Source organism: Cantharellus anzutake (genome assembly GCF_015039405.1).
Source record: "Cantharellus anzutake strain C23 chromosome Unknown EI90scaffold_38, whole genome shotgun sequence".
NCBI lineage: Eukaryota > Fungi > Basidiomycota > Agaricomycetes > Cantharellales > Hydnaceae > Cantharellus > Cantharellus anzutake.
In genome coordinates, this window is record NW_024066988.1 from 537,670 (window position 1) to 564,328 (window position 26,659).

Below are 26,659 nucleotides of genomic sequence, written 5' to 3' on the forward strand. Positions count from 1 at the left end.
TCCGAGTGGAGTATTCCACGCCCTGCGAAAGTCAAATCTTCTTGCCTCATCGCACACACTCCCGGGGGGACTCGCGCCGCTGTCATGGCCTCTCCGAGTTTTCGTCAAAAACATCGTGAGGCAGCCAGGCAAACTCCGTAATTGGCCGAGCTTGCGAGGCTTTTGTTTCCAGAGGGGGTTCGATTTTTTTTACCGTGGGATTCCGCATGGCCTCCCGTGGGAAATGGGCAAGCTCGGCCATCCAGTTTGAGGGGAACCCTCATAACAAAAGTAGCCTGGTTCAAAAAGTCGTGCTTCCGATCGCTCGCCCAATCCTCAACCAATCTCCACGATTCAACATGCGTTGGAAAGCGCCGAAGCAGGTAAATGTGGTCATCTATGTCATGTAGGGTATAGAAAAATGTGTCCCAAATGCAGTAAATAAAAAAAATTCAGCCCAGTAAAGCAAACAGAAAGCCTATTTGCGCTTCATATATCATCCATGCATCCACACCAAGCCTCTGACACCAATTACAAGTTGAAATGACCCTCCAGTTATGTAGAATTGTACCCTCCATGCTTTGGCGACCCAAATTCCTTTTGGCCGTGGGAAATTCAGGCGTAGGTCGTGGGAATTTAGGAGCGGAGAGGGCACAATTCTGCATGACGGGAAGCTCATTTCAGCTTGGAATTGGTGTCAAAGGCTCGGTATGGACGTATGGATGGTATCTAAAGCACAAACAGGCTTTCTGTTTACTTTACTGGGCTGTATTGATAAATTTACTGCATTTGGTACACTTTTTTAAAACTGATCCATGCCCTACGTAAAATACATCGCTACATTTCCCTACTGAGGCGCTTTTTAACGCATGTTGAATCGTGGAGATTGGGTGAGAATTGGGTGAGCAATAGCGTAAAACTCTCAAGGCGCGATCACAGAGTTTGCAATAAGAGAGTTGGCTTGATTACGTAAGGCTAATCACCCCTGATTGGATCCCACCCTTGTGCTGCGCTCAGCGCCTAAGCAAAAGCGAAGATGGTACGTCCACAACCCTCTCGAAATTCTACGGCATATCAATCCACCACTAGCCGTTCGGATTACCGAGGATCAGGAGTGTGCGGCGCAAGGAAGAAGATAGTGACGCTCATGCTCAAGTCTGCAAGGCCACAAGCCTGGATCCTAAATGTCCGACCGAGTCACAGTTGAAGAAGATCGCGGAAATGACCTATCATAGGTCTGTGCTGGGTGCGGTAGGGACTCTTCATGTCATTCACTCTGGTTAAATTGTTATAGACCACAATTCCAACAAGTCATGGAGGCGATAACCATCAAGCTTGTCGGAACGGATGGTGATTGGCAGCACATTTATAAAGTAGGTCCCGTTGCCCCTATTCTATGATTTATGAATGCGATTGTTATTCGCGTAGGCCCTCATCCTATTGGAGTATTGTCTTCGCGCTGGTTCGAGAGATGTGGCTCTCCACTTCAGGTACGGGCGCACGTTTCTAGTCTTTATAAGACAAGGAAATCCTCTGAACTAAAGCCTCTGCAACACGTCTAAAATACGTAATTCCCCACAAAAGAGGACAGTTCTATGTCATCGACGTCCTGGAACGTTTCCAATGCGTCGACGAGAAACATATCGATCAAGGATTACACGTACGGCAATTGGCGAAACAGACAAACGACTTACTGCGGAATAATGAGCGACTTCGTTCGCAGAGAAGGACGCACTCGTTGCATCTTGATCCTGGCGAGGATCGGCCGACTGAGGAGGAGCTAATACAACAGGCCATCGAGCAGAGTAGAAGAACGCAACAACTTTCTGGTGGTTCGAATCCAGCTGTCCGTCCCATTCAGATCCCAGAGTCGAATCTCGATTTAGAAAGGGACGGGGATGAACGTGAGCTTCACTAAATACTTTCACCTTTCTTTTTCCTGTCTTTTTTTCTGACCTTTCTTTTGGAATCAGGATTAGGGTTCCAACCGAGTTACTACCAGAAGAAAGTCCTAGAAGCGACGAATAATGATCCGGAAGGTCCAAGCGAGGAACAAATGAAGAAGATCGCTCGATTAACGGATACGCATCAAACCATGTAAGTAAACCGAGTGCACTATGAACTCTCTGGCCCCCTTGCGGTCTCCAAAGGACACTGTGACTTAGTCAACTACTGCGGACAGGGAATATTTCCTTAAGGTTATGGAGGTCATACACATGAGGCTCGAAGCGAAGGGAAAGAAATGGAGATACGTCTTTAAGGTTAAGACCATTATTGTCACGCCTCTATTTTTCCTAAGCTTTCTCTCACCGTTCAACGCAGGCGTTGCTGTTGTTAGAATACTGTCTCCGCAGCGGCTCGATTGACGTAGCTAACTACTTCCGGTACGTACCAGGTCCTCATCCACCTCTATTGCGATCACCTACTAATAAAAAAACCCACGCTCAGCCACCAAGAATACTTGAAACACATAGAATCCCTCCGACTTTTCCAATACACTGATGAAGGTGGAAAGGACAAGGGAGCACTGGTCAGAAGGCTAGCTAATAACGTGTATATTCTTCTTAAAGATAAGGATAAGTTGAAGAGGGAGAGGAGAGGGAGGACCTTATATCCGGATAGTAGTGAGGAAGATGAGGGCGAAAGTGGAGACGAAGTTAGGTCGCCCGGTCCTGAGATGAGGAAGGGCGGAGGTAGCGTCGACCGCTCGAGTGACTTGAATCCGACGGGAGCAACTGAGGAGGGTAAGTACTTCTCCTCCCACCCCTCTTGGTTTCTTCATCCAACGCTGAACTCGTTCTTGCTTTTCATTTCTCCATTCTTCTGGGCAGAACTCTTGAACAGGGCGATAGAAGAAAGCAAAGCAATGGCCAATGGTACAAGCGGAAAGAGTCCAATAGCTTCTGCATCCACCTCCCCTATCACCCCCTCCTCTACCCGTCATCACCTCACAGACGGCCAAGGTGATCTAGACCCGAAAGAACTAGATGATCTTGAGAGGGCGATTCAGGAAAGTAGGATGATGTATGATGCCGCCGAACGAGAGAGATTACAAAGGGAGAGCCAGCGGGAACGGGAGCAGGAAAGGAATCGACAAAGGGAGTTGGTCCCGCGGACGGAGAAACGGGGTAGAATTTATCCCGATGTTGGGTGAGTTTACCTATTCATCACGCGCCTAGACCTACGCGCGTTTGTGTTAGCTGTTGTACTATAACTTACGACCCTCGTGCCTTTCTCTGTCTATGACCCTATAGCATAAGCAGCAACCGCACAAGTCCCGAAACGTTGCGTTTTCCCCTTCCTACCTTCGAAAAGACCACCTTAGCGCCACGTCCCCCTATCTCCCCTTCAGCATCGACATCAGCACGCTCCCGCAGTGGTTCTTCTGTCATTCACAGCCCTTCGCTCAGCATCACGAATCCAGATCCTGGTCCAAGTCGTCATCTTTCCTACTCAAGTTCCCAAACAAGACCAACTTCTTCACACACAGCCTCATCTCCACATCATGATGAACAGTCACCCATCCCAAGGACCGAAATGACACATTTCCCAGCGCCGGAGCGGGAACATGAAAGGCCACCGGTACCGTCTGGATCACCTACACTTATGCTTCCTCCACGCCTAGACTTTGAGGAGCTAGAGGGAGAGGAGGAACTGCCTCCTTACTCTGAAATGTGATAAGCAGGGCATCCACATCGGCATGCGAATGTAGAAATTACTCATGGACCCCTTTCTTTCTTTCTTTCTTTCCATTTTCTTTCTCATGTCTTGCGGATCTTAGTTGATGAAATCCTTTGACTGTGACTTTAGCAGTTAGCATAGCGGCTTGCGATCCCCATGCAGTATTTGGGCTGGGATCCGCCACGCATCTCATGCATGTCACACATGTATACACACACACACGACATTGCACGGACAAATTCAATCTCATATACCCCAACATGCAGTACTAGTGTTCGTCTATGATCCTCTATATCGGAGGTCTTCTGATATGTCGCGAACAGGCAATCATGATCGAATGCAAAGCATTTATTCTCACAACGTGAATTCGAAATTTCTCGTTCTCACGGGGGGTGAAAGATCCCGGGATTCCCACCCAGTTTCCAAGATCCTTTATAAGACCATCCACACCAACCTCGACCATTCTTCGACGTCTTTCAAGAGCTGCTATAACACCCCTCCCCCCCCCCCCTCTCTCTCTCTCATTAGTAACATTTAATCATGACTAAAGCCGTTGTTCTGGGTGCAGCAGGCAAGTCTCCATCCATCCATCCATCCATCCTTTCGTGAACAAGATGTTAACATCGTTTTCCCGGTCCTAGGTGGTATCGGCCAACCGCTTTCCCTCCTCCTCAAAACTAACCCACTTATCACTGAGGTATGTCTCTTGGTTCCCTTCGATCTGTCTCGATCTCGCTGGGAGGGGCACTATAGTGTTTTCTTATCGTGGAAAAAAATTCACTCGCATATATATATATTTACTCACCAAAAATCATTGGTTCCGTTTGTCTTCCCCCCTCCTTAGCTTGGTCTCTATGATATCGTGAACACTCCTGGTGTTGCTGCCGATTTGTCTCACATCGCTTCACCTGCAAAAGTTTCTGGATACCTCCCTCCAGATGACGGCTTGAAAAAGACGCTTCGAGGTGCTGATATTGTCGTCATTCCTGCTGGAGTCCCTCGCAAACCCGGTATGACTCGGTATGTTAAATAACAAACTTTTTTTGCTCCTGCTCCTCCCTCGGCCGCTTGAAATACATGATCGCTGAACCCGGCTTTTTTTTTTTTCAGTGATGATTTGTTCAAGATCAACGCGGGTATCGTGCGCGATTTGGCAATTGCGATCGCAGAGGTTGCTCCAAAAGCTTTGGTTCTCGTCATTTCCAGTTGAGTCAACCCTTCATCCTCATCCATCATCACCACCTTCGCCCAAGTTAAGACTTGTATGTATAAACACCTGCTGACCCTATTATGCCTCTAGATCCTGTCAATAGGTGAACAATTTTCCCCCTCCCCTATTGAAAGACATGTCGAGACTGACTCGATGCATTCTTTGGGTGGGCAGCACCGTTCCCATCGTTGCCGAAGTCTTCAAGAAAAGGGGCGTCTTCGACCCTAAGCGGATCTTTGGCGTTACGACCCTAGACGTGGTACGCGCATCCACATTTGTAGCTGAAATCGTCAAGGACACCACGATCGCTCCCGAAGTCCGAGTCCCAGTGGTGGGAGGTCATTCTGGAGTGACGATCATCCCACTACTCTCGCAATCGTCTCACCCTCTCCCTGCTTCGACCGATCTCAAAGTGCTCACGAACCGTATTCAATTTGGTGGAGATGAAGTCGTGAAGGCTAAAGATGGAGCTGGAAGCGCTACGCTTAGCATGGCTTATGCTGGTGCTGAGTTTACTGAGAAAGCGTTGAGGGCTCTCAAGGGAGAGAAGGGGATCGTTGCACCTAGTTTTGTTCATTTGAGCGCGGATTCTGAAGGAGGTAAGGAGGTCGTGAAAGAGATTGGCACCGAGCTTGCCTATTTCTCTGCACCTGTCGAACTCGGGGTAAGGAATCCTTCCTCCTCTTACTTTTTCCCCCAAACAAACGGTTAAAAAATGGGTCTTTGTTTGTTAGCCCAATGGCGTGGAAAAGATTTTCCCACTTGGAAAGACTACCGAGTATGAGAAAGAACTCATCAAGGCCGCTATCGCTGATCTGCAGGACAACATTAGCAAGGCAAGTTTTTGGTTTTTCTTGGGTGGGTGTGGGAGATAAACTCACTGCGTCAATGACAGGGAGTTGGCTTCATCGAGCAATCCAAGCTGTAAAGAGTCGGGGATTTGTTCCAGAGATATATATATATATTCCTTTTTTTCTTTCGTAGTTTTCGCCGAACGCGTGTACAAATATACATTAAACTCAAGTCTATTCTATTAAAGTGGCTTTCGATGGAAAGTTGGGAGATTGTGCATCAAGTCCCATTATTCAAGTGCAAAGGCGCATATGTATCGACGAACGTCCAGCTATATAGTACGTCGAAAACCAACCCACCGTACATGATCGATCATCATAGTAGCGAGAGAATAAATAAATGTCCCCTCCCCTCCAAACATTTGACTCGACGTGCGACTATGATCGATTGAATTTCTCGTGATCCGGGGGTACTGATTATGAAGCTGCATGCAAATATTAGACGTTTGCACACGCATTTTTACACAGCTGGTACTATGTTTCCTAGATGAATAAAGTAGGCCATACATAATTAACATATCAACTTAGGAACACCGAAACCACCGACGGTACGGGCACCAGACCCGGCCGCCCGAAGACCGGCGATTGTTTTTTGTTTTGTTTTCAAAACATTCCATTCACATTATAAGGGGGAATCGATAACAGGTCGTGGGGGATGACAAACAAAGTTGTGGGATCCGGAAAGAACGCGTTATGTAGAGAAGATGTATGAAGGGAAAGAAAGACGGGTGAATTAATTGCACTTGCGCATGTGAATCTTTTTCTTCGAGGAGAACCAGTTACAGTAATCAAAGGTTCGCGTCATATGTGAACGCATGGGTTGTCTTATCCTCCGACCGGCTCGGGCAGGGAAAACAAAAAAAGAATGCTGATTAATTGGGCGTTGCGCGCGCGTCGAGTATGTTACATTCAGTGTCACGGAAAGAGTGTCCCGGGTATGTTCCTGAGCTGGAGATGGAGATCCCGGGGGTTGCCAGGACCGGGAAAAAGAATTCAAAAGGGGTTTTTGACTTCGGGATCGGAAAGAGCAGGGATGACATCATAAATATTTTCAAACAAGAAAAAACGCTTTCACGACATAGAGACGAGTCCAGACTCAATATTGTTACACTAGTGGAAGATATGTTCGCGCTGGGAAGGGGGGGGGGGGGGAATTGAAAGAACGCGCGCTCCATGTAAAATGTACTACTAGCGTAAATCCGATCCAACCATACGAATCGCTTAATACCCTGCTCTAGCCGATCTTCGACCCCAACCTCTCCTTGACGTTGTCGAAGTATGTCTTCTTCGACCTGAACAACATCGGCAGCAGATGATATCGATGATGAAGTCCCAGATGGATACGAGGATCTGATTGGAGTTATAGATGATATCATTTCAGTCAGCGCGTCGAGTAAGGAAGGGAAGTGGGGGGGGAGAGAAGAGAGCAAAGGAAGGTCGAACGTACCCATGTGATTCCTCCAACGATGGACAGGATGACGTTCGCGATGGCACTGATGACCGATTCGATAGCACCTCCTATGGCAGAGACGACAGATCCCTAAGATTCGACCCCCAACATTAACCAGCGCGTTTTGTTCATGAGTATTTCGTATTTCTGGAGGAAAAAAAAGAGTGACAAGATTTACCATGTTGTTGTTGTTTTTCTCTTTGTCTTTGGGGGTGCAAAGTACTTGTAGTAGTAGTACGTAGTAGTAGTAGATGGTTGGAAGCTGTTCGTTCCAACTGTCCTTATGTACTTACTCAGTGTTGGCGCAAGAACGTTTGACTCCACTGCTCCACGGTCGCATTATGAGGCTTGACGTCGTTGGCTTGGAGTGGGTCCCATGGTTTACTGGGGTACATCACTTGACCCAACCCCCATCTCCGCTCCACTCAAGCAGGTCACCTGCCGACTACGTTTTCAGATGCGCTGTTTGGTACCACGGATACTATACCATTTTAGAAAGTTGGAGTTCCAGCCAGCTGCCGGCTCATAATGACCGAATCATCAGTTATGTAATCAAAAGTGACGTCATAAGGTACACGGTTCAAGGCAATCAAGCACGGTCGGGGTTCGAGTTTGAATACTTTAAATATATATATATACATATACATTATATTTTAGGGAAATATCGTTGATTGTGTCATTCAGATTCAGAAAAGCGCTCGAGTTGATCTTCTTTAGTGTCAGTGGCTGTACGTTTCTCTGACATGATAACATCCCCCCCCCCCCAGCAACACCCCCCACGCATACCCAGACACGGCTTAATCCCAGACATCACAAACCGGAGGGTCCCGTCGTCCTGACCACACCAACCAGATAACCTACCTTGTATTGACGAGCCCCTCATGTACAGTCAGATGTAATTAACCGGGCTAGCCGCACTGCCACGTACAAACGCGGCCGCGGGGGTAACAAAATAGAGTACAACAACAACAACAATCCCCCCCCCCCCCAGCAACCGGGTCTATTCTGAGTTGACGTGGTGCGTGACAGGGCGCTTCCTGCATGGCAGCCCCTCCACTTGCTCTCCCACCAAGGAACTGTGGTCTTTATCGCCGAAAAAGAAATATCAATCTATCTGTGTACATGGCTACCAATGAAATAATCACACTTAATGGTAGGGGTGCCATATCTCATCAGTTACAGATTCTTAATGGGGCTATGTGCGATCTGGTACCCGGCATGGGAAACGTCGGTCTCAATATCCCGACTGGTCAGATCATCGATATTGTTTCCGGCTCCGAGAAGGCTGTTACAGTGTTAGTTTTTTTTTTTTTCAGTCGGCGGTACACTTGATCCGTACTCATCTTGTTTGCTATATATATATCCTAGTCCGCCGGCAAATGCCTCGGATGAGGAGCCCAGATACATCATTAGCTTTACAAGGCGCGTTGCATGCATTTTTCCATGGGCTAGGTTTGTCGAAGATCATTTCTCATCATATCGTCATTTGACTGCGTCCCAAGGCAAAGGATACTTGTCGGGAAGGCCTAGTTATCCCTCTTTCCCTTCGACGATGTATATATCTCCTCTACTTGCATGTGCCTCAAAGCGTAAAAATGCCATTTAAATACTGACGAATGAGCGCTGAGTGTCACGCCCGGCACTGGCGAGAACGAGTTCCCGATCGATTGACGATTGATAGAATTGCACCTAACAATACCTACCTTCCAACCCCTTCCTTATTGCCCTTCACTCCGGCTCCGTGGACATTCAATAATAGTGCACCGCGCCAGTGACTGGTTTTTGAAGGTAAATCCCTGCGAGGGAGCCGGCTTGTACCGTGAATAATAAACCCTAACTTGCTACGAGCGGGGTGTCGTCCAATACTTTTTCCAAAGTAGAAAATTGGCGATGTCCAATCTATCGTGCAACGAACGTGGCCCTGCTGACGCAAGTGTCTCTTTACAACCGCCGAAAGGGTCGTTAGTTTCAATCGGAAATCCACTGTGCAACTGGATCTGTACTCACCTCTGTCACTGCTATATCCTACTAGCCTGCCGGAGATACCGGTGTCGCAGTGAATGGCCTCAGATGAAGAACCCACTGCGTACGTTATCAGGAACAGCGGCACTGGTAAAGAGAGCATGCATCTTCAACGGCCTATCGAAGACCATCCGCATCCCTTCGGCTGGCTCCCCCCGGCGACAGGAAGCTTTGTCCCATTGATCAGCGATGTATACATGAGTCGCAGGCGCAGTAGTGAAATGTCATCTCAAGAGACTGGAAATTAAGCACCGAGGTCACGCAGAGCTCCAGGTCCGCCAAGAGGGATTCTCATGATAATTCGGTGCCTTGCTTCGGTTAGGTTCGACGTTCGTCATAGAATAGCGAGTACAGGAGATCGCTATGGAGTCTGACTGAGTCCGGAACTGGGGAAACTGAGTACCGACAGAGAGGGTCGACCTAGAAGGCTAAAAAAAAGATGTGGATTTGTTGAAGGAGGCAAAAGGCGTGGGCGTGGTCAGTTTTTATAAGCTATGGGAAGAAAGTCAAGATGGGAAAACCGCACCAGGGGATCTTTTGGGGGATAAGTTGGGGATGGGTCACTATGGTAGTGATAATAGGATACCAGGTGGAACGGAGAGGGTGAAAGGGAAGCGGGAAGAGGAAAGCGAAGAGACGTCGTCTGAAGGAATGTATGAGAAATCAACCATGTACCTGACAAGGAGTTTGCCTTAGTCGTTCATTCCGGGGAAGAACTGATATGCAGTGGGTTCCAAGCTTGTGCTTGTGCACTTGCACACAGTGCGATGATTCGAAAAAAGGTCATTGTGCAGATCAAGATTCAGAGTCATGGAACGAAAAGCGAGAGAGAGAGAGCGAGCGAGCGAGCGAGCGAGTGACGAACTTGTAAAGGGTGTGAGTATGTGACATTAGCGGTTCGTGTGTTGACAAATTCTTCCGTCAGGGCGTGGGGTTGAGAATTGAATCGCTTTGCCAATCCCACAGCATTGAAGAATTTTCTCGGGCGCCATAGGACGGCTAGCGCCCCCCCCCCCCCAAAAAAAAAAGCTAACCTGCTAACTGTCATTTGATCCGGCCATGGTAACGGACCTACCAGACCGATTCTGCATCATGATATCGCATAGTATAGTGCGGAAGACGATCTTCTACGCCATAGATTCGTAACCACCGCGCATCTGATGAGCCCTGAACATCAATGCATGGCCAAGACCCAAAGTAGATGAGGAGTGTTCTCGTTAAAGAGAGGCTGGCCACTTGCCTAATGAGGCGGCCTATCTACTCCCGTGAGGTCGGAGATCGCTTCAGGCTGTGAGTATTGTTAATTTGGTTGTGACTGGTCCAGCCTACAGGGATTGGATTGGTCTCACTCCCCGGCCGGGGCCCTTAGGGCTGCAATTCTATCCCCTTGGGCACCTCCCAAGAATCGGAAGACCGCTTTGAGGGAGTAAAACGCTAAGGCAAGCTTACCATTCGACCTTCCTTTCTGGTCATGTTTGGGGCCCTTGAATTTTAAATAATACTGTATTCATTCATTCCTGATCTGCTTTGCTCGCCATTGCTTTTCTTCGCTGTAGATCGAACTTCACAACACCAATGATCTGCTGGGACACTCAGTATGCCATAGCTGATAGTAAATAGGGATGGCCCCACGCATGGGACAAGATTAAAGTAAATCATTGTCGATGCATCCTCTCTTCAATTTCGTAGAATCGTGAGAGGCAGTATCAGTGAAAAGATATCTGTTATCGATCTATGGTGGTCGTATACTATCACCAAGCACACACCGTACTGTGCTGTGCTTCTGAACTTGAACTCTCGCTCCACAGATAGCTCGCGACAGAGATGAGGTCACACCAGCCAGGTCATGCGACCACGGAAGCCAGGCTTCATGATCTGTGTGAGAGCTTCCAAGTGAACTGTATTGAGGCGTACAGGACACACCCCCCCCTTCACCAGGAACCTACTCCGAGCCCTCTTCCTCACTAGCGATTTCGAGTGGTCTAGGATGTTTCTGTGTCATTGCATCGGTTTCTAATACCCAGCTTTTGTGGTATCTGATGAACTCATTTTGCTTCCAGCCAATTCAATGTCGATTTTGCCCATGCTAAGCGAAACACCTTGAGGACCCAACCATTTGATCCATACTTGCAAGCCACACACTGCAGACCCCCCCCGAAGAGGCATTTCATTTCCACGCGATCCCAACCCCAAGGTTGATCCGCATGCACCTCTTCCTACCTGGTCGTGTAACACGTTATTCTTTGGTTATCTCTATACAATTCATTTTATATTGCCACATGTATGTCCCGCACGGGCTCCGGGCGGCGCCCAGCTAGCATGTCGTTGCGATGGTTTCGCATCAGACGGCTGTTGGTCGATTCCCAAAAAATCCCTAATATAATGCTAAGGTCTGGTTGTTGGGGGTCCTCAAGAGATGCTCGAGTTTATCTCTGCACTGATTTGCAGGTCACATACGCAGAATGAAACGAAGGAAGAAAAATCCATCCTTGATAATATACGCTAGTTATGACAGCAATATAATGGCGAGTCGCCGTGAACGGAAATCTGGGCCCGGGCAGGTTGTTCAGGTAGTGGATGTGGTCGAGTATTTGATGAATTGCATGGACACTGTGGGTAATTTCGCATTTCCATTTCCGATCTGGCTATTGTTTGCCTTACGGCGGAAAGCCGAACGGGCGGGACCCAGCATCGTCTTTCGGTGAAGGGGGCGGCGTTATAAAATAAGCGTCTGACAAATACCTCTTGGCGCACAGGCCCTGGCCTTTGGCATGTTGGAATATCAACGCTCATCGACAACAGCCGAGCTGCAGCGTGGATTGGGGAGTTTTTATTTTAACTTAATATCGTCGTGACTAACAACGACTATACCTTTTTGTTTCAGAGTCGCGGTACCACGCGCTCCCAATTTACTTTGTCTTATATCGCCAGTTGTCACTGGCAATCGCTTTAAGCGATATTGGCTCCAGTCGTATAAGTTACGCTGGACGCCGTAATTTTTCTCCCTCCCTCAGTTCTCTATTCCGAGACTGAGGTGATACCATTTCTTTCCTATCTGTGTTTGCGCATAACTCATTGTATTTTCATGTTATAGTTACGCGCGATAGGTAAAAATCTTAATACTAGTTCTCTATTTCGAGACTGAGTTACGCGCGATAGCTCCTATTCCATTATGGCAACCATCGTGCAACGCTTTCCGCCACTTCGGCGAAGGGGGACCATGCTATTTATTTGAAGTGAACTAGATTTTCGCTGCAATTCAGTTGGATTGCACTGACGAGATCAAAAGGTACTGTGGCGCTCGACTCGCGGCCATCCGGCCAACTCAAGGAAATCAGGGTAAATAGGCAGCCAATGACGAAGTAGCTATTGCCTAGAGTTTACGCCGCGGCCCCTGGACTCCAGTTGCTACGTAGATTTCCTTTCTTGCATGGTTGAGGTCCGTCCGCGCTCATCAATATCATCGGGCAGTAGAAAAGCTAGGGATATCCCACCATCTCCATCCCTTCATCAACACAAATCTACCACCTTCACCATCTTGGAAAGGTCCCAGGACATCACAACACCCATAACACGCTGTGTGTATTAACGTCCTAGACCCTCTCCTCTAAGTCGTGCAGTTTTATTGACCTCGTCTACATCATGCCATGTCCCAGGATCCACATCGTTGACTTGAGCAGTTCAGTTCCAACAAATCCAGTCTACCATGTCAGAAGAACTTGATCATCATTCTCAAAACCTCTCAGCCTTAGAAGGGGTTCTGACGGAGCATGAGGTCGGCACTATTCTGTGGGCTGACGATCCAGTTGACTGACAGCCTGCATACATGCAGGAATTACCAGTGGATATCGTCACCACTCAAGGCGCTGAAAGCACCGATTTGACAAGACGTAGCAGCGGCCATCAGGCTCTAGCAGTGAGCGAAATCTTCTCACTCACGCTTCCTGACCACAGCTGATCGTGTATTGCAATCGCGCATGCAAGAGTGACTCTGTGCCCGAAGTTGAACATCAGCTAGACCCGTCTGGCTCGACCACGGATCCTCATCCAGGTGAGTGATTGCTATGACTTGTTGAATACCAGTGCTCAACTCCAGGATCAGTGGGCAACGCGACGGATAGCAGCCCTTTCCCTGCATTCCCTGCCGAGCAGCTCTTACTAGCGACTCATAACCCATGGCTTAACGAAGACGAGTCCCTCCACCATCGCGGAACGCCCTTCGGACGGCTGTAAAACGTAACTACATACTGCAGTATGTCATTAAGATGAAAAATTATTAAATTTGTTTTAAGATAAGACACCGGGAAGGCCCCACCTGAACATTGGGAGGAGAATGGAGAGGAACATTGTCGAAACAAAAAATTGTTCCATTTGGTTGGCGGCTCTCAGTGACTAAACATTCCTCTGATAACCATGTCGGACTCGGAACATGGCTCATACGAGTCGCCGGTTCATTTTAATCATCTATTCTGCCCACAGAGGAAGGGAGGGACGACCGCGATGGGCGAGTACTGCGCAACTTCTGGGTGCAATCCCGAGCAAACAAACCATAAGCCCAGACCCGTACGTATACTCTACCAGAACCCCTACTGATCCAGATAAGTGGCGTGTTACGACAGAAGCAGAGCATATGAGGAAAACTGGTGAATGGGCATTTGGTGAACACCTTGATTAGGGCAGGTCTTTTAAAAGATGCTATGGAAATCGGTGGCAACTGTAAGTGGCACGTTCCCACTCGACTTCAGCGGATGAGGGCGGAACCGCGTTAAGATCGCTTTCGAGCGCCAGAAATCGGCGGACACCTGCGCGTAGCCGGCGGGACGTTGGTATCATCGAAGAAAAGAACGTGGACGGAACAGAATGAGACGACATGGCTTAACCGACATAGCAATTTAAGTATTGTGACTTATTAAAGGGGGCTACTCCAATGTGCCAATAAGGATAGGAAGCGATAAATATATTAAAGGCTGCCGTGCAGTCAAAAGGATGTCACCAGATCGAGAGACCGGGAAATTAAATTCCTGAGGGACGCTGGTTCCTCCATTTTCATTTTTTGTTCTTTTGCACCTGGCGTTCTTTACTGGAGCTCGACTTGGACTGAGTTTCTTTGGAGGCGGAGGTTAAGATCTAGGCAAATTGGCGCTTCGGCAGACCCCGGCGGCCCCAGATTTCACACTTGTAAAAACTCGGAAGAGCTATGTAAATCCGCCACAAATGCAGCAAAGCTTCGGGTGTTAATGGAATTAGAAGAAGAATATTGCAGTTTCAAGATCGGCGGCAGAATGGTTGTGAACTCTCGGATCTGTGCATACATGACGTCAGGCCGCCGAATGCACAGGTGATGTTCGTGATTGGCCGAGCTTGCGAGGCTTGTTTTCTTCCGTGGGAAGGCGCATGGCTGTGGGAATGGTCCCCGTGGGACACCAGATCCAAATGGATCACACTCGCGCGCTGGCGCTGCAAGCTCGGCCATCCAAAACAAGAGTAGCTGGTTCGATCGGTACGTGTGCCGTAGCTGATGGTAAATAGGAATTGCCTTGTGCACGGAACAGGACCACTGTGGGTAAAACAAATCGATTAATCATTGTCGATGCACGCACATCCCCTCCTTCCTTTGGTTTCGCGAATGGTATGTCAGCGCAAAGATGCCATTATCAAGTAGTGATGACCGTAGATTATTACTGGTGTAAATCCCTTATCGTTCTTCCTAAACTGCCTGGATTTCTACGCACGTCAATGACAGCTCGCAATAGATACTGGGTCATACCAACTAGGCCATGGAAGTCAGGCGTCATGATCTGCAAGGCAGCTCCCAAGCGAGCCGTATAGTATGCTTCTTGCAGCTTGGAACGCGCGTGCTTTCTAGTCCCCTTCGCCACTGTCAATTCGAGTGGCCTGTGACTACGCCACGCCATTGTGCGATTCTGTGTGAAGAAAATTATTCGATCGGTCTGCATCTCCACTTGCAAGTACTCACTACAAATCTTCCCGAAGCATTTAATTTGATTTGATTTGTCGCCAATGATGCCAGCCCCTAGGATAACCCACACCCTCCGCGTGCTTTCCTCACTGGTTTGTATAACATTTTGATCTTCTTCATATAATTCAATATGTCCTTGGGCATTCGGTCGTGTCAGGCGACTACTGATTGGTCCCCAAAAATCCGCGCAAACCCCCAATTCTTCCTGGCCAATCACCTCAACCGTATTTGCATTGCTCAAGTCGTCAAGAGGAGTGATTGAATAACTGACCAGCGGTTCTCGTCGAATTTGAGTGCAACATAATGATCTAGGTGACCAAATTTAAAATTAAGTTGAGGAGTATAAATATGGGCGCTGGAGTGCTGTGTGTACTTTAGTTGCAGTTTCTTTCCTCTCATTTCTATATTACATCTGGACTGCGAGTGGGCCGCTGAACCGGGTTGCCATATATGGAACGCCGCGTTTACAACAATCTCCCCTCCGAGTCGGCTCCGGGGTTTTGGTTGGACATTGTTTTTGGGTGTTTAGTTGGAGATTGAATTGAAGGAAAGGGAGAGGAAAAGGAGTCCCATAATCGAGGAAAGGAGAGTGCGGAGGGTTGCTTTGATTCATTTTCATTTTTCATTTCCTTTCCACTTAATTCGCCGGTGTTTGTTTGTTTTGTTTTGAATGGTCCAACGAAGGATGGCATTTAAGCCATGTCTGTGCTCGGAGTTGGCCGATCCTACTTGTCTTATTTGTCTTTATCGACTATGTTTACTTTTCTTCGCTGTGCTCACCCAGATCGGACTTCACAACACCAATGAGCTCCTGGGTCGCTTAGCATGATGGTAAATAGGGGTGGCCTCACCCGCAGGACAAGATGGTGACGTGTAAAATAAATCATTGTCGATGTATCTCTCTTTAATTTCAATGGAAAACCTTCTCGGTCTGTGATAGCCGCATATTATCACTGGTTCGGACCAAGTAAACCCCTTACTGTGCTTCTGAACCTGAACTCTGACTTCATAGATGTACATCAATGGTAGCTCACCGCAACAGATACGAGGTCATACCAGCTACGTCATGCTCGGACACGGGAGTCAGACTTCATAATCTATGTGAGAGTCCCCAATTGGACACTTTTCCACTAGGGACTTGCTTTGAGCTTGCTTCGCTGCTAGCGATTCAAGTGGTCAAGGATGTTACTTCGCCATTGTACCGGTTTCTGGTACTCATCTCTTGTGGTATCTGATGAACTTTTTTGTTTCCAGTTAATTCAATGTCAATTTTCTCATGCTAACGAGGGTCGCCCCCAATCCGAGTTGAACATTTTCAGCCAGGACGTAACTATTTGATCTATGCACATCTCCACTTGCAAGGCACCCACTGCAGATCCCCCCAAAGAGGCATTTCATTCTATCTGTTGCCAACGATCCTAGCCCCAAGGTCGATCCGCGTGCTCCTTCCCATCTTTTCCCACCCGTTCGTGTAACATTTTATTTTTCGTTTATCTCTATACAGTTCATTTACTATTGCCATATATGTCTACTATGGCCTCTGGGCAATACTCAGCTAGTATGTGTTTAGGTCGCGTCAGGCGACTGCTAGTCGATCCCCCAAATCCTGCGCAGGACCCCAATTCTTGGCTAATCAAGGTGCATACATATCTACATTATTGAAATCTTCAAGAGGGGTGGGATGCGCGAGTCCGTCCTTGTGCTCTTTCGGCATACCCAGAATGAAACGGACGAAGAACTTGATATACGCTAGTTATCACAACTGGTGAAATTATACCATTTCTAGTTGAATCGAGTTATATATCCTATATATCGAAGCTAGCAGCTTGCCGTGCCTAATTGATGCGCGAATGCCACTGCAGGACATTTGCGTGCGTTTGCTATCCCTTCGTCGGCTTTGCATGCTCCTCCGCATTACCCGAACAGTCAAACCTCGATTTAACACTACACAGGGAAGTAGATAATGCTATTCTCTTCAGCGCGATATAATGGCAAGTTGCCAATTCATAAACAGAAAGTTACGAGCAAGTCGTGTGGTTGAGTGCTTGATGGATTCGATGGGGATTGATGGACACTATGGGCAATTGCGTTCTGGTTATGGCTTGCGTTACGGCGAAGAACGAAGGGAAAGCTGAACGAGCGAGGCCCAAGATTGGCATGCGGGCCCTAGCATCTGACGGCCGTCATGCAACGCTTTCCGCCACTTCAGTGAAGGGGTGCTATTTATTTGAAGTGAACTGGGTTTTTGCCTGTTCACTTTTTTCCCGCCTATTTCGTTTTTCGCTGCGATTCAATAGGCTTGCACTGAGGAGGCAAGTAGATCAAAAAGATGTTGCGGCGTTCGACCCGCGGACAGTGCTTCCTCCGAGGTCTTTGATGATCTCTACCCCATCTGGCCACCTCAAGTACACTGACGAAGTAGCTATTGCTCAGAGTTGTACGCCGTAGTTTCTCGATTTTAGTTGCTGCGTCGTGGATTTCCTTTCTTGCATGGTTGAGGTCCATCCGCGCTCAGTGCCTTCTTTCAATATAATCGGGCATTGCGACCCAGAGGTGCATCTAGTAGAAAAGCCAGGGATATCCCCATCTCCATCCCTTCATCAACACAACCCCACCACTTTCTCCAGCGCGCACCATCTTGGAGAGGTCCCAGGACATCTACATCGCAACACTCATAACACGCTGTGTGTATCAACGCCCTAGACCCTCTCCTCCAAGCAGTGCAATTTCATTGACCTCGTCTACATCATGCCACGTTCCAGGATCCATATCGTTGACCTGAGCAGTTCAGCTCCAACCCCAGTCTACGCATGTCAGAAGAACTTGGTCATCATTCTCAAAACTTTTCAGCTTTAGAAGGAGTTCTGACGGAGCACGAGGTCGGTACTATTGTTCCATGGGCTGGCCATCCAGTTGACTGACAGCCCACATACATCAGGAATTACCAGTGGATATCGTCACCACTCGAGGCGCTGAAAGCACCGATTTGACAGGACGTGGCAGTGGCCATCAGGCTCTAGCAGTGAGCGAAACCTCCACACCCGCGCTTCCTGGCCACAGCTGATCGTGTATTGCAATCGCGCATGTAAGAGTGACCCTGTGCCCGAAGTTGAACACCAGCTAGACCCGTCTGGCTCGACCTTGAATTCTCATCCAGGTCAGTGATTGCGATGACTTGTTGATTACCAATGCTCAACTCCAGGATCAGTGGGCAACGCGACGGATAGCGGCTCTTTCCCTGCATTCCCTGCCGAACAGTTCTCATCAGCGACTCATAATGTGTGGCTTGACGAAGACGAGTCTCTCCCCGATCAGCCTACCGTTGTGGAACGCCCTTCGGTCGGCTCTCGCCTTTAAGCAGCTTAACCACTATGTTATTAAGATGAAAAACATTAAATTTGTTTAAGATAAGGATGGTTCTAGACACTGGGAAGGTCTCACCTGAGCGTTGGAAGGAGATTGGGGAGAAAGATTTGGTTGGAGGCTCTCGGTGACTAAACTTTCCTCCGGCAACCATGGTCGGACTGGGAACATACGTCAAGAAGCTTATACGATTCGCCAGTTTATTCCAATCGTCTATTCCGCCCACAGAGGGAGGGGGGGGGGACAACCGCGATGGGCGAGCTGCCGTTCTTAAGTGCTGCGCAACAAGGAACACTCTGGGTGAAAATCCCTAGTAAACAAACCACAGGCCCAGACCTGTATTCTCCGCTAGAACCCCTACTGATCCACATAGGTGACATGTGTGTGTCACGACAGAAGTAGAGCAAATGAGGGATGAATGGGTCTTTGGTGAAATTAGTACCGGTTTCCAAAAGATGCTACGGAATTCGGTGGTAATGGTAAGTGGCACGTTTCCCTCGACCTCCGCGGACGAGTGGGACCGCGTTGAGATCGCTTTCGAGCGCTAGAAATCGGCGGACATCTGTGCATAGCCGGCGGGACGTTGGGATCATCCAAGAAAAGAACGTGGAAGGGACAGAATGAGACGACGTGGCTTAACCAATATAGCAACGAAGCATTGTGATTTTCAGAGGGCTTACCAAACGAGGGGGGTTTACTCCAATGTGCCAATCAGGACAGGAAACAATGAGGCTAAGCAAATACATTAAAGGCTGCCGTGCAGTCAAGAGGATGTCGCCAGATCGGGAGCCTGGGAAGTTAAATTCCCGAGGGACGCTAGTTTTCATTTTTGTTCTTCTGCACCTAGCGTCCTGGAGCTCCACTTGGACCGTCTCAGGAATAAATGGGCTTTTAGGTGGAGGTTAAGATCTAGGCAAATTGGCCAGCAGCCCCAAATTTCGCACTTGTAAAACTCGGAGGGGAGCCAAATCGCCACAAATGCAGAAAAGCTTCGGGTGCTAAGCTAATATAAAATTAGAAGAAAAACATTTCAGTCCCAAGATCGACGTAAGAATGATTGTGAACCTCGAATCCATGCATACATGAACGACGTCAGGCCGCCGAATGCACATGTCATTTGATGTTGACCAGTGATTCTCACTTTGAACCCTCATTACCCAAATGTTGCTTCACAATGGACTTGATGGCGGACATTGGTAGTTTCAAGTATTCTGCGGGGCATTGTGATTGCGGGCCAGGCCGGAATTTGTGGTGGTGGGTCTAGAACCCGGTCATGATTGTGCACGCGCGGAGCACAGAAATCTGGGGCAAACTAGAGGCAAGTACTCTCGGCTAGCGGGAGGGGGGAAAGAAACCCTGAACCAGGCAAGATGGATTATCCTGCCCTGCGAACTAGACTATATGTGGCAGAGACTAGCTCGGATTCGTGTGGCTCGGTGGAATGTGCACTCTACCGTTGAACCCCATAGCTCTTAGTAGTCGATAGAATATAGCATTTCATTTCACAGCAGCCATCTGCGTGAAAGGATGTTGAATCTTTCCTAAGCAAGGGTGTGCTAGAAGCAGAGAAATGGGGTGAGAAAACGGCAACAATGTGGGCTCGGCTGGGAACCGAGTTGGGGCCGAACCGGACTAGGCTGGTGTAGTATAGATCCCGTTAAAGAGGGGCTGGTCACCTGCCTACGTATAGATACCCTTTGAAAAAGTTAAAAAGTAAAGAAAGTTGTACATATATGTTAAAGTTTCGCTGATACCCAAACACCTGCCTAGACTCTACGCACATATTAAATAATGAATGCATCCGAAGTATAGCAAATCTGAAGGTAAAGGGACTTTAATTACAATGGTTCGCATTCGACGCTGACGCAGGACAAATTGAGCAACATGGCCCATCCCATAAGGCAATGCTGCTTCATCCGCAAAGTGGTGAATGGTGTATTTTCACGTTTTGTCTCAGAACTTGCCTGCTAGAGAGGCGAATCACTGCCAGAGAGAATACGCAGACGCGGGAGGAGAGCGAAGAGTTCTGCACTGGAAAAACAAACAACAACACGAATGGGGATAAAATTCGGCCAACTCCGCTACAAACTGAGATCTTCGTAAAACAAATATGTAAATAAACCAAGCAACCAAGCGAACATAGGAAATGAAAAGAGAAGAAGAAAGGTCCCTCTTTTTCTTTTCCTACTACGGGGAAGGAATCCAAAAACGAACGAACCCCAAGATCTTCGCCGCGTGACGGATAAAACCCGAATGCCAAATATGACCAAATGCCGAGCTATGCGCAAAGGAAAACAAAGGAAAACGGCTACTGATGAATGGAATATGGGAATATGTGCACAATACCAGGATGCAATAGATTCCGTCACGTTAGTGTACGCTAGTTGCCGGAGTCCAGGTTCGTAATTAAATCATGTCCATATTCCAACGCGATCCGCGTTCTACGCTGTTCCTTGGAGGGGAAAGGATATCGGGTCAGGATATACGCGATCAAAATGGTATACTCCTTCGTAGTAATTTTCTTGGCGTCAAACTGACCGTTGTTCCATGAATGCTTTAATCATGCGTTGGGTGTGAAGTCATCGCGGCACAGTCGATTGCAAATGTGGTGAAAAGCTCGTTGGGACCTTTAGGTCTCGATAAGATGCTTGTCGACAATATTGGAGTGAGTACTTTTTGATTTTTCGGTGGCTGTCTTTTTGTAAACAATGGTTGAACGTAACCGTTAGTGACACTTCTTCCTTGTTACTCCATAGGATGTAACGATCTCAAATGACGGTGCGACCATACTGGGCTTATTGGAGGTCGAACACCCCGCTGGACGCATCTTCGTCGACTTGGCTCAGAAGCAAGACAAGGAAGTAGGAGATGGGACGACATCCGTTGTGATCGTCGCCGCTGAGCTGCTGAGAAGGGCAAATGAATTAGTAAAGTCGAAGATACATCCTACGACGATCATTACGGGGTATAGGTTGGCTTGCAGGGAGGCGTGCAAGTTTATGGTGGATCAGTTGAGCGTTAAGGTTGATGCTCTTGGGAGGGAGGCCATTATCAATGTGGCGAAGACGTCGATGTCGAGTAAGATCATTGGGAGGTGAGTTTTGACCCGAATCGTCGCTATCCCCACCTATCTCTGTTTTCCGCTCATTGTTCTCCGATCGTTTTTCCTCGGACGCGCCCTTGCGTTCATTGGCCACACTCTTACGTTCCGCGGTTCCCCCTGTTCTCCTCTAGTGACGACGACTTATTCGCCCCTATGGCTGTTGACGCCATGATGGCCGTTAAGACGATCAACCCCCGTGGGGATATCAAGTATCCTGTCAAAGCCGTCAACGTTCTCAAAGCACACGGGAAAAGTGCACGTGAATCCACGTTTATAAATGGGTACGCTCTAAATTGTACGGTGGCTAGTCAAGGTATGTCCGTGTGCTTGTGTTTTGTTGCTCTTCCCTTGCATTGGGCATTGGAGGTGAAGCTCTTTGGTAACTTGGATTTAATTAGCGATGAAAACGCGGATAACGAGTGCTAAGATTGCATGCTTGGACATCAACCTCCAGAAGCAGCGAATGAATCTGGGGGTCAACATTGTCGTGACAGATCCAAACCAACTCGAGGCCATACGTAGAAGGTATGTTACACAAATGCCAATCGAATATGCCGCAAATCTCATGGCTTTCTATCTGCCCGCTAATTGCCTCCGATCTTCATCTGCCTCATGCACACATCCATGCCCCTCGCCGCACAAGGGAATCGGAGATCGTCTTGGAACGCGTTCGTAAAATTCTGGGGGCAGGAGCGAACGTCGTCCTGACCACGAAGGGCATTGATGACCTTTGCCTGAAAGAATTCGTCGAAGCAGGTGCGATGGCTGTCCGTCGATGTAAAAAAGACGATCTGCGTCGAATTGCGAAAGCGACGGGAGCGACTCTGGTCTCGAGTTTAGCTAACCTCGAAGGAGAGGAGACGTTTGAGGCCTCGTCACTTGGACACGCGGATGAAGTAGCTCAAATCCGGGTGTCGGATGACGAGTTGATTGTGATCAAGGGGACGAAAGTTGTGAATTCTTCGTCCATTATTTTGAGGGGGGCGAATGATTATATGTTGGATGAGATGGAGAGGGCGTTGCATGATTCATTGTCGATCATCAAGAGGACGTTGGAGAGTGGGACGGTCGTTCCGGGTGGTGGGGCTGTTGAGTCTGCGTTGAGTATTTATTTGGAGAATTTTGCGACGACGCTGGTATGTGAGGTTTTTCTATTCTTTTTTGTTTTGTGCCTTTCCTTTCGTCCTCTTGGTGCTGGACTCTACAGCCTTCTATTCACTATGTAAATTTTATCTCTTGGTTTTTCTTTGGCCTTTCCTCAGATCCCAGCGATAGCTGACATAACTTAACCCTTTCTCTCTCATCGCTCTCTCCCTTTTTCACACGACGGAAACAATACCTGGATCGGCTCGGACACCAATTACTCTATGCAGGGTTCAAGGGAACAACTAGCCATTGCCGAATTCGCTAATTCTCTCCTCGTTATCCCCAAGATCCTCGCGGTAAATGCAGCAAAGGACTCAATCGAGCTTGTTGCCAAACTTCGTTCATATCATAATGCCGCCCAGAACGCCTCGGCGGGTGATCCCAAGAAGGTCTTGCTCCGGTATGGATTAGATTTGTTGAATGGGGAGGTAAGGGACAATGTGAAGGCGGGTGTGTTAGAGCCTACGATGAGTAAGGTGAAGAGTTTGAAGTCGGCGTTTGAGGCTGCTGTTTCTCTTCTGAGGATTGACGATGCTATTCAGTGTGCGCCTGGTGAGTTGTTCTTTCTTATTGATTTTTTTCCTTATTGCCCGCGGAGGTCGGAGCGCCTCCCCGCTGGGGTTACAGGGTTCTTTCACCTTGAACGACTTTATATTGACCTGGCCTTTTGCGTGCTCTCTGTTCCTAGAGCAAAAAGGGGGTCCTGACCCTCATGCACACTGATAATGTGGCGTCTCGGGTAGGATGGGAAGCAGCCGCTGACCCGGTGCGGTTGTGGTGGACGTTGTGATATTTTCCCCTTTGTTCTTATTTGTAGTGCCGAATGGAGAATAGGCCTTTCGCCGTGATCATCAGACTGTCGCTAGCCCCCTGTGGTCATGCACGGGGAAGTGATGTTTTCTTTTCAGAACACTATCAGATATATTACAAGTCCACCAGCCCTGCGATCTCCTCTCTTTTTCATTTGTCCCTGGTAATAATTCCGAGAGTGTTTCATTAGTTTAATGACCGTTGGAAGCCAGAGGGATTTGTGGCGCCACCGTCGAGGCCCTGAACAGTGAAAACCAACCCGGTGCCGGATGAGTAGAATTTGGGATCCTCCTGTATACTGGGCAAGCGCAGTCCTGATAGTTAAACGGTGCCCATATGTGACGGAGCAATGCATTTTTCCACCACTCTTTTCGAGCTAATCGCATTGGGGTTGGTGCCGTTGTCATCAGCCATTGCTGAGGCAACTTTTTTGGTCATTCATGCTTGAAGCTGAGATGCTCTACCAGCTTGGCTTCGAAGTCCCAGACGTCAATGAAGGGGCAGCGCATCTCCTCACGGAATGAACAGGTACACGGAACAACTGTCACTGAAATCGCTCGGCCCTATGGACCGTCAGGAGTTAGACTCAGCGAGTCGTGGAGGATCGATGCGATATTGCAATGAAGGAAAAAACGAGTAGGTTCCGTGAAGCTGACGTTCTGAGCACTGAAACGTTGAATTACTCGGTTGTCGTATGAGGTTTGTTCTATTCAACCTGCTCGTGCGAATGCTGTACAGCCACTTCCACTCTTGACTGGGGAACAACAATAACTCATTAATTCTACGTCGGACTACCCGGTGCTGACCTCTACATGGCCCCGGGTCCATTGACGGTCTACTCTCTGCCAACACTGCAACCTTCCATTCAAGATCCCAATGTCCCTCTCGCGAGGGTCCCGTTCCTCGCATTCCAGCTTTCGCGAATAAACGATATTCTCCACCTCTCTCTCGAACGTGGCGATTATCATCGCGCCAGGCGCGCATGGAGTATCCTCTCACGTTGCGGAATGTTTGATTGGAGGGCTATGTGGAAACTGGGACTCGCCACTCTCGGTAATGTTCATCAAATGAACTCCAAGTCCAAGGAGAGCAAGGAGAGAATTGAATATCTCAGGGTTTGCTTATTGAGAGGCTATAAGACGGACGTACGTTCAGGCTTGTGCTCGATAGTTAGTTCGGGTTGATAAGCGTTGGGATGAATTTAGAAAGAAGAGATGCTCTCGGAGCTTGTACTCACTTTAATCAAATTTTCGAGATACGAAGAAGCCTATAAGGAGTTAGAATTGTACGCCCCCTAAAGCGATTCAAGCAAATGGCTGGAGCGCTAAACTCCCGTCTTTCTATTCGTCCTTGGCTCCCCCTAATCGCCTACGTGGCGTGGTATATCGTGCTCTGACCAGTCATCTACTGTCAATGCCCTTCGGCGACAATGTGGCATTGAACACATACGCTGGAATGCTTGCTCTCCAGCTTGCACTCTCTTCTCCGTCTAACGAGGATCCATCCGGTGAGAATGTAGCATTTGCTCCCCGACGGTGGAATCTTGCTCAATATGCTATTCTAAAATCTCTTTGCGATGCAGTCGCGCTTGAGTCTGCAAAATTATATGAGTCGAAAAATTACTTCGAGCATGTGAAAAGGCTGAAGCCAGACGACTCGAATGCCCAGACTTTTCTCTCTGTAGTATGTCCAGCAACATTATATGACAAATGAGCGCCCCGCTAATGTCTGTGCTCCGGCGACTTGCGTTTTTCTTCTGTACCTCATCGTCAAGATCGAACATTACAATGCGCAGGGGGTGTTGACCCCCTTCAGCACCGTCAAAAACCTTCTGGGTCAGGAGGACAGTGAAGATGGAGATGAAGAGGATGGGAATGACCAAGCCGAGTCATCGGACGACGGAGAGGATGAGCTATTGGAGCAATTGGTGTGTGCAGTGGATGGTTATCAAGTCATTGTTACTAATATTTTTCTTTCTTGACGGGGCCACATCGGTCAGAGATCCCTTTATCGGCCTGTCGCTGTTTTGGATCGTCGCTGGTTCAAATTTAGCAAACCCTTCTCCGCTCCTCTGGGCTCCCTGAATCTTTGATCCCCCATTTGTTGGTGTCTCTCTCTCGCCCCCGTCACTGGAACAATGCGTTCTGAAGGGCCTGCCCCGATGCACGCGGAACAAAACACTTGTTTTCATTCGCATTTGTTGGACCGCTTGTAACCAGTAATACAGACTTTGTTACGCTCGCCGCATTGGACCGCAGCATTCAAAATGAACTGTGTAAAGAGTCTGGGACACACTTACTATAAAGGGGTCATTCTCAGTGATCGTTCCGGTCACTCCGGGCAACCTGCGATAGGGCGCTGCCACCGCGGTGTGGTTATGTAACTTTTTGCAGTTCCGAGTTTACACAAATGTTCCCTTCTAGCGAGTGTTCCAGAAAAGGCACCTTCTCTTCTGGTTGGCTAGTTTAATCGTACCATCTACGCGCTTCAAGCTCTAATGATGTCGACCGCGCGGGTTTGATTGGAATCCCCTTAGCTTTGCACCATCCGCACAGATGCTTCACTTCTCTTTCGACCATGCGCGCTTCAACGTTTTCATTGCTGTTTCCACCTCACTTGGGCCCCATGGGGATTGTGCTTATTCGGCTTGTCGGCAGTCTTGATCTTGTTATGCATCACAAACCTCCGCAACGCATTATTCCGTTACATCGCCATTGGCAGCAAGAGGACTACAGATTTGGCAGTCTCTACTTTATTGCCTCAGGTGAAATTCCTGAACTCGACTCAGAACTTCCCCATGGCTCCTTTAGGAAGGGTTATAGGCGAACACGCGTGGCATTAATGACGCCTCCTTGAATAGACATTTGATCGTTGTCATTCATACCTAGCTTGAAGTCAGATTGATTCCTCCGCAGCCGCATTGATTCGACGTGGAAGCACTCTCTTCTTGCCTTACGAGGTCAATTCCAGTAGGTTCATGCATAGATCCATATAGGAAGTGTCAGAGGGCTACTGCAAGAGAGCATGAACCCACAGAGACCACTCCTGCTGGTCGGCCTTTGGC

General features: G+C 48.3%; 12 protein-coding genes across 12 annotated transcripts; 8 read left to right on the forward strand and 4 right to left on the reverse strand.

Moving 5' to 3' along the window:
* The first annotated feature begins 975 nt into the window (after positions 1 to 975).
* Positions 976 to 2,039, forward strand: EI90DRAFT_1647310 (uncharacterized protein). Its single transcript, XM_039052001.1, has 6 exons — positions 976 to 1,018; positions 1,069 to 1,214; positions 1,274 to 1,352; positions 1,408 to 1,469; positions 1,564 to 1,639; positions 1,703 to 2,039. The coding sequence occupies exons 1-6, from the start codon at positions 1,016 to 1,018 to the stop codon at positions 1,895 to 1,897; spliced, it is 561 nt and encodes a 186-aa protein (XP_038913889.1). The 5' UTR covers positions 976 to 1,015; the 3' UTR covers positions 1,898 to 2,039.
* On the forward strand, positions 2,007 to 3,721 carry EI90DRAFT_1647294 (uncharacterized protein). The gene is made up of 5 exons (XM_039052000.1): positions 2,007 to 2,240; positions 2,302 to 2,363; positions 2,428 to 2,723; positions 2,811 to 3,129; positions 3,234 to 3,721. The coding sequence occupies exons 1-5, from the start codon at positions 2,181 to 2,183 to the stop codon at positions 3,655 to 3,657; spliced, it is 1,161 nt and encodes a 386-aa protein (XP_038913890.1). The 5' UTR covers positions 2,007 to 2,180; the 3' UTR covers positions 3,658 to 3,721.
* Positions 3,722 to 3,997: 276 nt separating this feature from the next.
* Positions 3,998 to 4,357, forward strand: EI90DRAFT_3066396 (uncharacterized protein; the record flags this gene model as incomplete). The annotated part of the gene is made up of 2 exons (XM_039060951.1): positions 3,998 to 4,187; positions 4,302 to 4,357. A coding segment is annotated over one exon (190 nt), but the record flags the coding sequence as incomplete, so codon positions are not given.
* Positions 4,063 to 5,922, forward strand: EI90DRAFT_2998351 (NAD-malate dehydrogenase). The gene is made up of 8 exons (XM_039056260.1): positions 4,063 to 4,231; positions 4,302 to 4,357; positions 4,505 to 4,680; positions 4,771 to 4,865; positions 4,961 to 4,973; positions 5,045 to 5,534; positions 5,605 to 5,706; positions 5,766 to 5,922. Exons 1-8 carry the CDS (start codon positions 4,201 to 4,203, stop codon positions 5,796 to 5,798), a joined length of 996 nt encoding a protein of 331 aa, XP_038913892.1. The 5' UTR covers positions 4,063 to 4,200; the 3' UTR covers positions 5,799 to 5,922.
* Positions 5,923 to 6,461: 539 nt separating this feature from the next.
* Positions 6,462 to 7,711, reverse strand: EI90DRAFT_1647457 (uncharacterized protein). The gene has a single exon (XM_039052002.1). It carries the CDS (start codon positions 7,350 to 7,352, stop codon positions 6,594 to 6,596), a length of 759 nt encoding a protein of 252 aa, XP_038913893.1. The 5' UTR covers positions 7,353 to 7,711; the 3' UTR covers positions 6,462 to 6,593.
* An 840-nt stretch (positions 7,712 to 8,551) lies between these two features.
* On the reverse strand, positions 8,552 to 9,425 carry EI90DRAFT_3066402 (uncharacterized protein). The gene is made up of 3 exons (XM_039060952.1): positions 9,179 to 9,425; positions 8,875 to 9,110; positions 8,552 to 8,813 (listed from the first exon to the last, which is right to left on the reverse strand). The coding sequence occupies exons 1-2, from the start codon at positions 9,294 to 9,296 to the stop codon at positions 9,013 to 9,015; spliced, it is 216 nt and encodes a 71-aa protein (XP_038913894.1). The 5' UTR covers positions 9,297 to 9,425; the 3' UTR covers positions 8,552 to 8,813; positions 8,875 to 9,012.
* A 3,474-nt stretch (positions 9,426 to 12,899) lies between these two features.
* EI90DRAFT_3126593 (uncharacterized protein) lies at positions 12,900 to 13,426 on the forward strand (the record flags this gene model as incomplete). Its single annotated transcript, XM_039063929.1, has 4 exons — positions 12,900 to 12,968; positions 13,026 to 13,109; positions 13,178 to 13,244; positions 13,296 to 13,426. 4 exons carry the CDS (start codon positions 12,900 to 12,902, stop codon positions 13,424 to 13,426), a joined length of 351 nt encoding a protein of 116 aa, XP_038913895.1.
* Positions 13,427 to 14,045: 619 nt separating this feature from the next.
* On the reverse strand, positions 14,046 to 15,572 carry EI90DRAFT_3290790 (uncharacterized protein; the record flags this gene model as incomplete). The annotated part of the gene is made up of 3 exons (XM_039067244.1): positions 14,046 to 14,750; positions 14,926 to 15,439; positions 15,547 to 15,572. 3 exons carry the CDS (start codon positions 15,570 to 15,572, stop codon positions 14,364 to 14,366), a joined length of 927 nt encoding a protein of 308 aa, XP_038913896.1. The 3' UTR covers positions 14,046 to 14,363.
* Positions 15,573 to 17,983: 2,411 nt separating this feature from the next.
* Positions 17,984 to 18,530, forward strand: EI90DRAFT_3126594 (uncharacterized protein; the record flags this gene model as incomplete). Its single annotated transcript, XM_039063930.1, has 4 exons — positions 17,984 to 18,052; positions 18,112 to 18,195; positions 18,264 to 18,330; positions 18,382 to 18,530. 4 exons carry the CDS (start codon positions 17,984 to 17,986, stop codon positions 18,528 to 18,530), a joined length of 369 nt encoding a protein of 122 aa, XP_038913897.1.
* Positions 18,531 to 20,910: 2,380 nt separating this feature from the next.
* On the forward strand, positions 20,911 to 23,832 carry EI90DRAFT_2974854 (T-complex protein 1). Its single transcript, XM_039055826.1, has 8 exons — positions 20,911 to 21,034; positions 21,116 to 21,201; positions 21,293 to 21,630; positions 21,771 to 21,952; positions 22,038 to 22,164; positions 22,283 to 22,775; positions 23,013 to 23,337; positions 23,474 to 23,832. The coding sequence occupies exons 1-8, from the start codon at positions 20,950 to 20,952 to the stop codon at positions 23,506 to 23,508; spliced, it is 1,671 nt and encodes a 556-aa protein (XP_038913898.1). The 5' UTR covers positions 20,911 to 20,949; the 3' UTR covers positions 23,509 to 23,832.
* EI90DRAFT_3066418 (uncharacterized protein) lies at positions 23,702 to 24,301 on the reverse strand. The gene has a single exon (XM_039060953.1). The coding sequence runs from the start codon at positions 24,000 to 24,002 to the stop codon at positions 23,787 to 23,789; it is 216 nt and encodes a 71-aa protein (XP_038913899.1). The 5' UTR covers positions 24,003 to 24,301; the 3' UTR covers positions 23,702 to 23,786.
* A 106-nt stretch (positions 24,302 to 24,407) lies between these two features.
* Positions 24,408 to 25,687, forward strand: EI90DRAFT_3017943 (uncharacterized protein; the record flags this gene model as incomplete). The annotated part of the gene is made up of 6 exons (XM_039057164.1): positions 24,408 to 24,740; positions 24,801 to 24,880; positions 24,996 to 25,102; positions 25,178 to 25,278; positions 25,391 to 25,522; positions 25,595 to 25,687. The coding sequence occupies 6 exons, from the start codon at positions 24,408 to 24,410 to the stop codon at positions 25,685 to 25,687; spliced, it is 846 nt and encodes a 281-aa protein (XP_038913900.1).
* Positions 25,688 to 26,659: the final 972 nt, after the last annotated feature.